The following is a 13,925-nucleotide window of genomic DNA, read 5'->3' on the forward strand; positions in this document are numbered from 1 at the left end:
TAGATACAAAATGAGACTAAACCAAATGAACAGTGACTTGAATAGATATAGATAAAGCTTTTCGTAAAATTGTGCCATTCATGTTTATGTACACTATATGGATGAGCTTCATCATTGGGCAGATATCGCGAGAGTTCCGAAGAAACACGAACGGGTGAAGGAGACAGCACGAAAACTCCCGAACGATCTCCACTGTGTGTCGCCCCCCCCTCCCCTCCTTTTTCATCATGGCTGCTGTGTCTACTCTCTCAAGTAACGCTCAGATTGGACACTGACTCGATTTCTACCTTTTCAGTGTCTCTTTAACTTTTGGTGTATACATCAACTGCCGCTTGGATGCAAATCCCGTTCTCCACCTTCCCCTGCTCTCATTCAGTGGGATAACCTTCACCAATCACTCCCTCCACTGGGCCTTTTTTTATCCCCAAAAACAACCAGCCAGCAACAACAGCTTCCAGTGCAATGGTGTGACTCAGTTCTCCTCTTGATGAACAATGTGTGAAAACTGCGCCGAGCTGGTGGAGGTTTTAAATGAAAGTAAGTGGAGAAATCATTTTTATTATTTACACCAGACGATGCTGAGCTAGCTGCTTGCTGTTAGCATCGCTGTCCACTGAAGCTTGCTGTTAGCATGGTGGCTAGCTAAATATAACTTTGTGTGTTTTCGTGTTTGTAACTCAGCTTTACATGCAGACTGTGCATCCACAAGACAAATGGAAGGAATTGAAATATGTCCTCGTGTTTTGCACTCGATGACAGTTGTGTCTTTGTGTCAGACTGTCTCGGTTTTGATATGAATGCCATTTTTTCCCCTTCCCAAATTGGCAGTTTTGGGGCCTGTCTGTCAAACAGTCAGAAACTCACTCTAGCTAAACTGCCCCAAAATGTACTTAACATCACATCACCTCGATGGGTTTTTTACGTGACATTACAGCCATGACTTCAAATAATTAAGACCAGTTGAACACAGTGCACATAAGTGTGTTTTTAATCATGCTAAATGGTCCTACATTTGTGCTTGCACGGGTTTTTTTGGAAGTTAGCAGAGTTAGCATACTTTAGCTAAAGCGAGTAAGCCTGACTTTGTTTGATGTGTTTGTCAGGTCAGTCTGCTAGCTGTCCACTCCATTGTTTCACAGATGCTTCATATTCATTCCGAAACGCATTGCTAACTTTCCATACACACACTCTTTGTTAATATTCCTGACACGAACCTGTTGTTGTGAATTTCTTGAGTGTTTTTTGGCGAGTGTTTGAATTATTAATCTAAGCTAACGGCAAAAAAGCTAGCCCAGAAAATTAATGGCTGCAACGAGGCGCATATTTTGGCACATCGTTAATCCTTGGTTGTGTATGTTTTCCAGGCCGATGTCGTGTGCACATCAGCCTGACTTCTTTGATGGTTTTGGTGGTTAAATTAATCTTGCAACGAAGCCCCCTCATAAACCGGGTCAACCATCGCATGCAAATGTAAATACAAGGTTGTCTTTATAGCTACAAGTTAGCCGTTAGTCCAGGCGTGCTAACCGGGCCTTGATGCACTTTCAGGGGTCTGTGCAAGATGTGGAACAAAGCATTTGAATGTCATAGCATTATTAGTAAATCGGTTACTGTGCAGCGATTGACGGTTTATTTTTCGTTCTCCTGTGCGTGTGTGTGCAGCCTATTGTGTGTGTCGTGTGAAAGCTCCTCCTGCAGGCTCTACTTAAACAATCATGCACCTGACTGTAGCATGGGCTCACTAATGCAAACATCAATACCCCCAATAATATCAAGCAAGTGTATGTATGACAAGTAACTGACATTAGTATTTAGGCAGGGAGTTTATACAAACATCTAATTGAGAGGATGAGTTGTTGGCCACCTGTTATTCTAAAGGTATTTAATCCTTATTGTACAGTTAATGGTTAAGTGTGTGTGTGTGTGTGTGTGTGTATGTGTGTGGACACCCAACATAAAATACACCTGTGACAATTGGTTTTATTAACACGTTATAAGAGTTTATAATAACAGGAGGTGCATACATGATATGGTTCTTCTGAAATGCCTTGAACCTGTGTTTGACCTTTATAGCCCCTATAGCTGCAAGTAAGCCTTTAGTCCAGGCATGCTTACCGGGTCTTGCTGCACTTTAAGGGGTCTGTGCAAACAAAAGTAGCATGGGCTCACTATTGCAAACATCAAATGATATTACCCATAATATCTTGTGTATGACTGCATAGAAAAAAAACTAAGTTAGAGAATGAGCGGTGGCCTTCTGTTATTGTAAAGGAATTCAATCCTTATTGTACAGTTAATGGTTAAAGTGTGTCTGTACACCCAACATGTTAGACACCTGTGCTAGTGGTGTATCGTCTTAAGGCTCATGGTTATTAATTTGCTGACTCCTTTCTTTTAAGACTTTTTACTCAAGAAGTCTTGGGATTTTGCTCTTGTTCTGCAAGCATGGCCTAAAAAACCTTCACAAGGGAAATGCACACATGACATGGTTCTACTGATGTGCCTTAAACTGTGTGTGACCTTTCAGGACGTAGTCAGATATCTGGTTTTCACTCTTAGCAGAGTCTCAAATCAGCAGTGTGGTGAAATGCAATAACATTTCTAAGCGGTACAATTACACAGAAGTACTTTACATTACATAATTATCTAATACAAGTGAAGTCTGTCTTGCCAAGGTCTCAATTAGTCTTTTTGACAGCTCTCTTGTCAGGGAGTCCATCAAAAAAACATTTAAGGGTCATTCATTTTCCTTTTTTTATGGAGAGGGTCGGTGGGTCTGAATATGTTATCTCTGATGTGAGGTGCAGTTGTTCTCGTTCATCTCAAAGGTGTTTGATGGGTTTGAAGTCAGAGTTGTGTTCAGGCAAGTTCTTTCACCAAAATGTAGGAAAACTATTTTCTTTTTGGAGCTGTTTTCTAGTGTATGGAGAGATTGTACTAAAAACCAAGCTAGAAAACACTGTTGTCTTAACTATCATTGTGTGCCGTAGTATTAGGATTTCTCTAAATTCAAATCGCATAGCTTTGGTCATATGTGTTTATTTATATATATATTTTGAATGAATGCTTAATTATAAAAGATTACACTAGGAGAATCTTGTCTGCATTTTTCTTTTTAAGTCGAGTAGCTGGTTGGTTGTTAGTTTTATATATATTTTCCCTTCCTGTATTTGATGTTTGGCCGCTGTATGTTAATGACAGTACAGGTTGAGATTCAGCTTTGTGATCAAAGGACTGTTTTCTAATTTGGTGTATATTTTTGGGAAACCTCACATCACGTTGTCCAGTTAATGTTTATTACAGAGGAGGTGTTGCTTAGTGACAGAAGGTCAAACATTGGCTTCAGTTTTCACCTTTATCCACCTGCATGCCAGCGGTCCTTGTGTGGAACACACAGGTTGTCTTGGTGATGAACTGACTGGATTGCTTTTTTATCGTCAGACAGACAAACGTGTTCTCACATCTCTGCATTAGAGTTTAGAATTTATTTTGCCGTACGATACATTACCTGATATTTAATACCAGCCAATATATATTTCAGTAACCTGCTTTGAGAAGTATAAACATCAGAATATAAACTGATGAACTATCACGAGTAAAAGGCCTTCAATCTTATCCTTTTTTCCTTGACAGCTTTGCATACTCAGTGCTCAGGATACACTTTTTATGTACCAGCAAGTGTTTTGTTTCGTACAAATTCTGCAAGGTATTTATAGTACAGAGTAAACGGATACATGTATGAATATTTTGTGCTCTTGTGCTGTATAACAAACTCAAGTTTAAGGTGCAATCTACTGTCGGTACACACAGTTACAAGTTTTCAAGTTACAACACAGAACATCTGCTACTCGGGTGCCTTTTCACACAATATATAGTTCAGAAAATTGTCAAAATGTTGTTAAAAATCATGAACTTTGGATCCAGAGGGACATTTTAAAATGCATTTAAAGCTCCCGTTCAGAACTCGCAGCTTTGAGTCGTAGTGTTTTACATATATTTTTAGTACAAAATGTCCTTCAAGCATTTTTTACTCATGTTTGTGGATTCGATGTGGTAAAGGTTATAGTTTTTTCTAAACATACTGTTTCACTTCGCTGCATTAAAGAGATTCAGTTTACAACAGCTTTAAGCAACACATTTGCATTTAGAAAGCTTGGTCCAACACTTGTTAGTATTCTGGCGCTCGATTCTAACTCAAAAGAGGTAATCTTCCTCTCATGTGTGTTGTAAAATCTGTAAACCTGTTGGGCCTTTACGGCGTCTCTCATACAGGCTGGTGTTGTGTTGGGAGGGGGGAGCAGCAGGGTGCTGTCAGCTGTGACTGCTCTGTCTACAAGACTGGCAGGTCCATGTGTTGGGTGTGCAGGCGACCTGTGACCTCATATTTGCTGCCGCAGCGTGTGTGTTTGTGTGTGTTTGTAAGAGACAGAAGCCTCTTTTACAACAGTGCTGTTTCCTGACTCAGGGCCGATACACACGCTGTTAGAAAACCTTTCCTGGTTTGTGTGTGGATTGAATATCTATGGACTGTTTTTAAGACAAGACAACAAATTAAAAGATCTCGGCGATTGATAGCAGTGTCGGCCGTGAGAAGCTGATGATTACGGTTATCGGTATTGAATGGTAAACTGAATCCATACTATCCACCCCTAGCAGAGAGCATTATTCACACTGAACTGATTGAGAATCAGATGAGGGATTGAATCTGTTTTGAAGCAGCAAACACACCTGACCTGCTTGTGTTGACCAGAGTGTTGCATCCTGCAGAATCACATCACGTCTTACCTTTTAGATTTTCATATAAATTATAAAGCAAAAATGCTGCTAAATATTCACCTTTTTTGTGCTTTGTTGTTAATAATTGGCACCTGATGATCAAGAATGATAGTAATTACTGGGCTGTTGTATTCAGATTCAATAGAATAAATAATGCACACTATTGACAGTACATGTTAGTTCTTTACAGATCTGAGTCTGAGACCGAGAGTGGCCGTGAGTCTGCTGAGATAATTGTCAGTAATGGATGAAAATTGAAAAGATAAAGCTCAAATAAAGGATTAGGTTTGACAATGGGCTTAGCTGGCTGGTCTGTGATTGGTCAACCACTTAGACATGTCCTGCCCCTTAGCCAATCATGTACAATTTGTTGGAGTGCTAGCCAATAGAAACGTGAGTATTACATAGAGAAACTCCCTCTGGAGGGAACTCCGGGATTGTTGCCTTTGCAGACTATTTACATGCACTAAAACCTATAGAACACACTACACAATGTATCTTAAAGCTGTGTGTTTTACGAGGTGCGTTCAGTCAGTCTGAGAGGAAATGAGCGTTGCTGTGGGAGTGTTGTTTACTGTCCGTACAGATGAAGTGTGAAGCATGTAGCAAAACAACCTTGACATGATAACACTTCTCATGTTTATGTAGATTGCGTTCTGGTTGCTGTCCTCGCTGTTGATTGGCTTGTGTTGCCACGTCGGTCTGACAATAGAGTTGTTCTTATTTCTCAGAATCCTCAGGGGTGGGTTATTGTGTCCCTAATCCAGTAAATCTAATTACGAAATCCAGCTGCTGTTAGGAAATATTACAAAGCCCTTTATCTCTGCTGTAATCCTTTAAAGTGTAAATCACAGAAGAGCAGCGTTGCCTCTATCAAAGAGCATCTTTTCCCACATATTTACCATCTTTCTCAGTCCCCCTCTGTTGGCTGTCATAAACACATCTCATCTGAACTGTACTTATGCTGTCCCAGCCGCAGCGTCCATGTTTAAACGCCTCCAGTCTGGCTGTGGAGATGTGTGATCAGTGCAGGTGTCCTCCCCCTTTTTATATTTATATCCACGCCGAGCTGCAGCCATATACTAGATTTAATGCTGGCACCTATGTGCTTGTTCCCAGACAACATCATCATTAAAGGCTGCAGGAAAACGGCCAAATCTCCGGGCCAATTTCCCAGAGAGTGGAGGTTCTGCAGGAGCTCCGGTTCACATGTGGAGCTGAAAGGGCTCTGGTTCAGTTTCAGTGACGAAACACTTCCTCGATGAATGGATGAGATGGTTGATTGAGTTTTATTGTTGCAGTTTTCAGTGTACTGTGCTGTCTCATTCAGGTCAGCTAGTCAGTGGAGACACCTGATCCTCTAAACCAGGTGTGACTGATGTGGATCTTTGTAGGGCAATACAACAACAGTAACTCTAGATGGAAGCCTCCATATTGTAGGCAATCTGATTAAGGCTTAACAGATGGGCAATAATTGAGAATAAACTGAATACCAGTGTGTCATCCAGATATAACATTGTTTGATGTTCTTCTGTTATTAATTTAATCTCAAGTGAAACAAAGAGGTAACTTTTTAAAGAAGGAAAAGTCAGGCCTGGGTTCGATCCAACCCACTTTGCATCCAGCTGCTCTTTAACAGATATTTCCTCTCGTTTCTCCTCAGTATCGGATGCAGACGGCAGTGAAGGAGGTTTCCAGCTAAAGAAGGAACATGCCCTGCGAGTGCTGGGCTACATCAGCTCCTGGACACAGAGGTCAGTGAAATCTCAGCTGATTAAGTTGACATGATTGGGCCGAAAGATAATAACCAGGGCAGCCATAGATGAGGGTAACATTCAGGGAGCTCCTGAGGTGACTGGCTTCAGATTGAAGCTCTTTGTCATGTTTGTATCCCCTTTAAAGCGCCATGTTCCTCTGTGTTGTGTCTCCAGACAATGCCTCTGCTGCTTCAAGGAGTACAAGCACCTGGAGGTGTTCAACCAGCTGGTGTACGCCCTCATCAACCTGGTCATCGCTCAGATCAGCAGCCTGAGAGACCGCCTCTGCTGCGTCCAGGATCACACACATAAAGGAGGCCTATGTGGGGCCGAGGGGGGGTCTGAATGGAGCGGGGCGGAGGCTGCACCCGGGCCCCTCCCTCAACCATCCTCACCTGGGGAGGACGAACCTGTTAACGTGGAGAGAGACTCTGCAGAGGAGGACGCCGACACCTCTGACCTGAACCAGAATAAGATCCAGGGTCAGGGGGTCAGCCAGCCGTGTGAAGCCCAGATAGAAGCACTGGGGCCTGGGGAAAGCGGCAGCGGGGCCGAGGGAGGGGATGGAGGTGCTGGAGGAGGAGGCGGCAGCAGCGACAACCAGGACCCGTTCAGCTCCTGGAGCACCGAGGAGAGGGAGAAACTGCTCCTGTGTGCCGCAAAGATTTTCCAGATCCAGTTCCCGCTCTACACAGCCTACAAACACAACACACACCCCACTATAGAGGTGAGGAGGAGTCCTGTATCACACACACATAACACACCACTGACGAGTGCTAACACAGATATTAATTCAGGATATCACCTTTTTTAGATCTCGTTTTCAACAGGTTCCTAACATATGGTACAAACAGCGAGACAGTAACAGTAGAACCTGAAAGTGTTATTTTCTCCTCCAGGACATATCTGCTCATGAAAGCAACATCCTGGGCTCCTTCTGCGACATGAACGTAAGAAATCTACCTTACTTTACTTTAACGAGTCAAAGTGTACAAGCTTCCTGTCGATCACCGGCACCTACAGCAGGAAAGACCCCTCACAATAACCCTTCTGCTGACTTCCTTTTTCATTTGATTGAAACTCCCAGCGCCTCGATCACTACACTCTGCTTCTGAAACCATTGCCTGCGTGATGCTTAAAAGAGGAATTTGTCCTATTGTCCGGGGAAGTTATTTTCAGACAGCTTCATCCAGAGCAGGGGGAGATGGGCTGATGACGAATACTAGATCTAGTCCCGGGGCATGCTGGGAGTCGCTTCTTCAGGGGCCCAAACGGTGTCACATGGCCGGCTGAAGAGACTCCGGTTTATTGGTCCCATCTTCCCTCTGAGGGGCAGCTTTTTGCTTCTTTCACTCTTCAGTTTTGGTTTGTGTCTGAGGTCACCATGCTGGGGGATTTATTTCAGCAGGTTTGTACAGGCACAAGGACAGATTACCAGGAAACATGAATCAAGTGCTTCATCATCAGCCCTGGACAGTGAAGGGAAATACCTTTAGTGTTAGTAACACCGGTTTTAACCGAGTCACTTCCTGTGATTTTTCTGAAATAAATCTGAAAATCGTCTCGACTCAGCAGCAGTTTTGTGCACAGCTGCAGGGAGATAATATCTATAAACTATACTTGATATTTAGCGTCAAATAAACCCAAAATAATAACTGTATCCTTCGACTTAAACCAGCTGCATTTTAAGCTTTATTTTAATATATTTTATAGGGTGTTTTTCAATAAAATGAACTCAAAATGTAGGATAGGTAACAAGTAATTGTACATAGTTAATGAACTAGGATGTTAAATGTTGCAGTGACACATAGGGTATAGTGGTTTGTTACCTTTATAATTAGACCCAGTATCATTTGTGTTCAGGGATAAATACCTAATTCAATATTTTTCGTTAATAACAATTTCAGAGTGCATCGTTTTAATCTCAATATTTGTCAAAAAACAAACGAATTGTATCGAAGCAAAGAACAAAACAAACCATTACTAAGAAAGAAATGTGATTACATCCTTTGGTTATTACTATTGTGCTGTACCAGACTGTTGCTAGGCAGATTTGCTTGTGCCGGTCTTGAATGGGACTTTTTCTAACTCACCCTTCAACCTCACAAAGTTATGTCGTTACCTGATGTTTCTTCTTCAGCTTTGGAAAAATACTATTAAATACTATTTAAATACTAGGAGCAGAAACAAATCAATGTTTAATTCGATCATTAAACATTTAGAAGAGACACAACCGTTTAGTTTCTCTTTCCACAACCTCAGATACTCCCCTTCAAAGTGTGCAGAAACTCCAAACTTTACAGACCCGCCCTGTCCAGCTGAAGGTGCAGAAATCAGAAGTATTTTGCAACTTGTTTCCTGGTATATTTGAACTCAAACTTGAGTATTTTCTGCCGTAGTTCATATTGTCTCCTGGCCCCCGAGGTTATCTCAGATCTGACCTCAGGCTCGTGATGCCCAGCGGCCCGCTCTCTAAATATAAACGCTTTGTGATGTGAGGTTTCACGTTGCTGGTGGGGTGGGGAGGGGGGGGGGGGATTTATTTTATCCCGTGGAATCAGATTTCTTTTGTTTATTAATACTACTGGACTAAATGGCTCCAGATGGAACAGAAGGTCCTTTGAAAGGTGGAGCAGCTTCACGATAAAACAAAGACGGAGCCTGACGTTTTTCTGTTCTGTCCATCAGATACTGTATACAGAAAGCAGCACTTTATCTGGCTGTGGATCAATTTGAAATCTGCAGTGGCGCAAAAGTTCTTGACTCTTTTACTTCAAAATAAATAACAGTACTCATGTGCTCTGTAAAAAGCAAAATACTTCATTTTTTATAGTAGCATCTAAACGATCATTTTAAATTCCTTTTTAAATGTTTAACGGTGGGGTTTCGTTTAATTTACTTTTAGTTACGGTATATATGTTATGTTATTGATCCTGGAAGTAATGGCAATGTTTATACAGACTTGACATATCATGACCTGTTCATTGATTTATATTTTGTACTCTTAAAAAAACAATATTTCCCTCTGAATTGAAGTGAATTAAAAGTATTTAAAGTACCTCAAAATTGTTCCTGAGGAAAAGTAGTTTATTACTTTCCAACACTGCAATCAATAGAAATGTTACAAGGACTTTCCTACAAATCGGCCTATAAATACAAATCGATAAACTAAAAGCTGTACTATAGAATGAATTATACCTGGAATAAAAGGAGTGTGTCTAGGACTTAATAACTCTCATAATTTCATTGGAAAATAGAAGTGAATTTTCTCAGTTTTTACCCTCAGAAGCAGAATGTGTTTTATGAGGAAAGCCTGATACAGTTTGAGTTGAATGCTTTGTGTTTTGAGTACAGTTCTCTGTTAGGCAAAGTATTGTCCGCACTTCCTGCCTCTCTGCTTGTTTTGTGGAACGGACGCCCACTTTATTACAGTGTGCAGAGCCTCATAAACCCCGCAGTTCTGGGCTGTCAGTCTTTCTTCCTGATGCCGCTCTTTGTTCTCTGGGATTTAGAGATCACAATCTGTTAAATAACAATGTTTAGGAAAGGAGTGCATCGCTATAAAGTGTGTTTAACGAGCTCTTGTGCGTATTGTAGTTTGTAAATAAGGCTCAGGGAGTTTGTACTGGGAGAAAGATTAAGAGCTGTGCTGGGTCTCCGTTTCTTAGATATGGTTTCCTGCAGATGAAGTCAGTTATGTGTCCCCGGATAATCTGATTTCCTTCCCTCTGTAATAAAGTTCATTAAACTCTATCATCTCAGTGCAGGCTGGGTGAAAAATGAGCTGTTCCACTCAGAAAATGACCAGCTTTCACTGGTTTTACTGGCCATAACGACTGATGAACAACACAAAACTACTTCCTGTATTCATATTTTCTTAAATACACTGCTTCTATGTAATGTGGAGTTTCAATCCAGGCTAAACAAGTTACTGATTTATAGTTTAGTGCACCAAAATTAACTCGATTTAGCTTGACCAAACCTCTAAATGTTACTGCATTTTGCTCTGTGGGTGTTGACATATTAAAGTCATATCACTTATAATTAATTCTTATAGCAGACAAAGTGTTGGGACATCCAAATAAAGAAAAGCACTGTAATTAAGGCTCATCATTTTAGTTTTTAATTGCTTTTGGGCATAAAAACGACCAGCTTTCCGCAGCTTTCAACAGTCCGCTGTTGTATGGAAGTTGAATCAAAAAACGGTCTTGATTTATGGTTTTAAGGACACCAAAATAAGCACGACTACACCACAGCTTCCAGTACACCCCTCCTTTGTTTGATGCAGAGGCTCTCATAAAAATCTTTTTCAATACATTTGCAGTAGAGTTCAGAATTGGTGTTGACATGATTTCAAACTCAACTTTAAAGTCCTGCAAGTTTTTAAAGGAGAAAAAGTGTGGGAACATCCTTAAAAGAAAAAATCTAGCTCTATAATTAAGGCTTTAGTTTTGCATAAGATTTCTTAGACGGAAATAACTGATATGCTAAAAGGAAGCGACTCTGGATTGTATCTCACCAAAATGGTTCTGTCTTTCCTTCTGCAAAACCACCTAACACTCGACTGTAAGCATGACTCAGCAAGTTCAACTTCAGGAGAGTAAAGTAGAAAAGTCAGATCAAATCTCGAGTAATGCGTCAGGACTTGATGCGATGTACCTGACGTTGCCTCCTCTTGTGTGCAGGACGTGGAGGTCCCTCTGCACCTGCTGCGCTACGTCTGTCTGTTCTGCGGGAAGCACGGCCTCTCGCTGATGAAGGAGTGCTTCGAGTCGGGGACTCCGGAGAGCCTGCCCTTCCCCATCGCACACGCCTTCATCACCATCGTCTCCAACGTGAGTCCGCTGTCACAAACACAAACCCGACTCAACTTCCCATCATTTATATTTAGAAACAGTATGTATCTCCCTCTGTATGTCTCTCTGTCTCTCTCTCTCTGTCTCCCTCTTTCTTTGATCCCTCTGTCTCTCTCTTGTCTCCCTCTCTCTCCATCTCCCTCTCTTGTCTACCTCTCTCTTTCATTGATCCCTTCTCTTTCTGTCTGTCTCTCTCGTCTCCCTCGCTCTCTTTCATTGATCCCTCTCTCTCTGTTCCTCTCTCTCCCTCTTTCTCGGTCTCCCTCTCTCTCTCTCTCCCTCTCTCTGTCTCCCTCTCTCTCTTTCATTGATCCCTCTTTCTTTGATACCTCTCTCTTTCTCTTTCTCTCATCTCTCTCTGTCTCCCTCTCTCTCATCTCTCCTTATGTCTCCCTCTTTCTCCGTCTCTCTCTTTCTGTGATCCCTCTCTATCTGGCTCTCTCTCTCTCATCTCTCTCTTTGTCTCCCTTTCTCTGTCTCCCTCTGTCTCCCTCTCTCTCTGTCTCGCTCACCTGTCGCATTCATGCTTATTCCCTCTAAATTCTCCCTTGAACAGCATGGCAGTGCACTGACAACCATTTCCCATATTTAACTGATCCTCATGGATGTAAATTATTATTATACTGCTATAGATAGATAGATAGATAGATACATATATATATATAGATATATATCTCAGCGAGATGTTCCCTATAAACTACAAACAGAGACACCAGTGTAGTTTTCTATGTTTTGATGTGAGTTTGACGTTTAATTGTCTGCGTCTTTGTGTTTGCTTACAGATCAGAATATGGTTGCACATTCCCGCGGTCATGCAGCACATCATACCGTTCCGCACCTATGTAATACGGTGAGTTAAATCCCCAAAGCTGTGATGCTATATGTGAAAAGGAGAACCTAAAAAAGATCATGTATTAAATAAACTTGCACATTTGAACATACAGACACAGAACAATCACCCGAACCAGAAGAGCAAGTAATCAAAACCAGACCCAGGAAAGCGAATTCCCCTCAACGCACCCAACTCAATGTCCCGGTTTAACTCGGAGCTTCTGCACGCTGCCCCCCTCATTTGTTTATGACTGAGGAGCTGCCATGTTGTCGCCCACCTTTTCTCACAAATCAGGAAATGAAAGTAGGAAATATAGAGGATTTGTGGGGGATTTTATTGATTACAATCTGACCCAATAAAGATTTAAATATCACTGCCAGATCTTGATCGGTAATCTTTCAACAAACCTGTTATTCTGCACCGTCAGATATACAAATCTCACTTGTTGCACCTTTTTAAAATGCTGAAGGAAACCCTGAAACTCAGGATGTGTCTCTGCACGGACGCTTTCTGACATTTAAAGAGAGGAAAGCACAGGAGGTCGAGGTTTTATTCTGGAGATCTCGTCCTCTCTTTCTCCCTCTCTCTCTCTGTCTCTCTCTCGCTCTATCTCCATTTTCCTCCGTCTCCCTCTCTCTCCGTCTCCCTCTTTCTTTGACTCCTCTCGCTCTGTCTCTCTCTCTGTCTCCCTTTCTCCATCTCCCTCTCTCCTTCTCCCTCTTTCTTTGATTCCTCTCTCTCTGTCTCTCTCTGTCTCTCTCTCTCTTCCTCTCTTCCTCTTTCTTTGATTCCTCTCTCTCTGTCTCTCTCTCTCTCCATGTTTCTTTGATTCCTCTCTCTCTGTCTCTCTCTGTCTCTCTCTCTCTTCCTCTTTCTTTGATTCCTCTCTCTCTGTCTCTCTCTCTCTCCATGTTTCTTTGATTCCTCTCTCTCTGTCTCTCTCTCTCCGTGTTTCTTTGATTCCTCTCTCTCTGTCTCTCTCTCTCTTCCTCTTTCTTTGATTCCTCTCTCTCTGTCAATCTCTCTCTCTCTCTTCCTCTTTCTTTGATCCCTCTTTCTCTCTCTCTCTCATCTGTCTCTCTGTCTCCCTCACTCTCTCTCTGTCTCTCATTCATCTCTATCTCTTTTTCCCTGTTTCTCCATCTCCCTCTCTCCCTCTCTCACTCACCTCTCTCTCTCATCCGTGCTTCTCTCCTCCAAACACCAAAGTGCCACACGTGTTGCTAGGAAGACCTTCCGTCGCCATGGCAACAGTTGCCAGGCCTCGAGTGAAACTCTCCTCACATGACCCGAGAGGAAGACGGGGCGGGTCATGTGACGCTCCCCCTGTCTCACCGAGCTCTGACGCACAGCGGGCAGACGGAGCATGATTCCTGCAATAAGAACAATCTTTTTATTATAGCTTCACTTTTACCTTAAAATATGACTTTTTTACATAAAATCTGAAACTTTTATCCAAAGCGAAGTATAATAGGTGCATTCAAACGGGAGGATTCAGACTGTTACAGCAAGAATCCTGCAGGTAAAATAGCTTTAAATAAGAATCAGAAAGCCTTTATTCATCCTACAGGCGGGAAATTACACAGCTGAACGCCGTTGTTAGAAAATTAAGAAGCCAAACTATTTTAGATACTGGTGCAATATCTTCAAATTAAAATATAGATGTAATATTCACCACTGGAAGCTCCTCCTTTACTATATATA

The 13,925-nt window shown here is 41.9% G+C and overlaps 1 protein-coding gene across 6 annotated transcripts in view; it reads left to right on the forward strand.

Annotated features, from left to right (window-relative positions):
* The first annotated feature begins 216 nt into the window (after positions 1–216).
* The window catches only part of usp34 (ubiquitin specific peptidase 34), a 51,261-nt gene continuing 37,552 nt past the window's right edge, over positions 217–13,925 (forward strand). For all 6 annotated transcript variants that reach the window (XM_063883870.1, XM_063883874.1, XM_063883871.1 and 3 more), the window contains exons 1-6: positions 217–537; positions 6,440–6,530; positions 6,708–7,260; positions 7,433–7,483; positions 11,219–11,368; positions 12,172–12,239. In XM_063883870.1, coding sequence (XP_063739940.1) covers positions 495–537; positions 6,440–6,530; positions 6,708–7,260; positions 7,433–7,483; positions 11,219–11,368; positions 12,172–12,239 — 956 coding nt within the window. In that variant the 5' untranslated portion in view covers positions 217–494. The remainder of the gene's footprint in view (positions 538–6,439; positions 6,531–6,707; positions 7,261–7,432; positions 7,484–11,218; positions 11,369–12,171; positions 12,240–13,925) is intronic.

The sequence above is a fragment of the Eleginops maclovinus genome, chromosome 5, assembly GCF_036324505.1.
Source record: "Eleginops maclovinus isolate JMC-PN-2008 ecotype Puerto Natales chromosome 5, JC_Emac_rtc_rv5, whole genome shotgun sequence".
Lineage (NCBI taxonomy): Eukaryota > Metazoa > Chordata > Actinopteri > Perciformes > Eleginopidae > Eleginops > Eleginops maclovinus.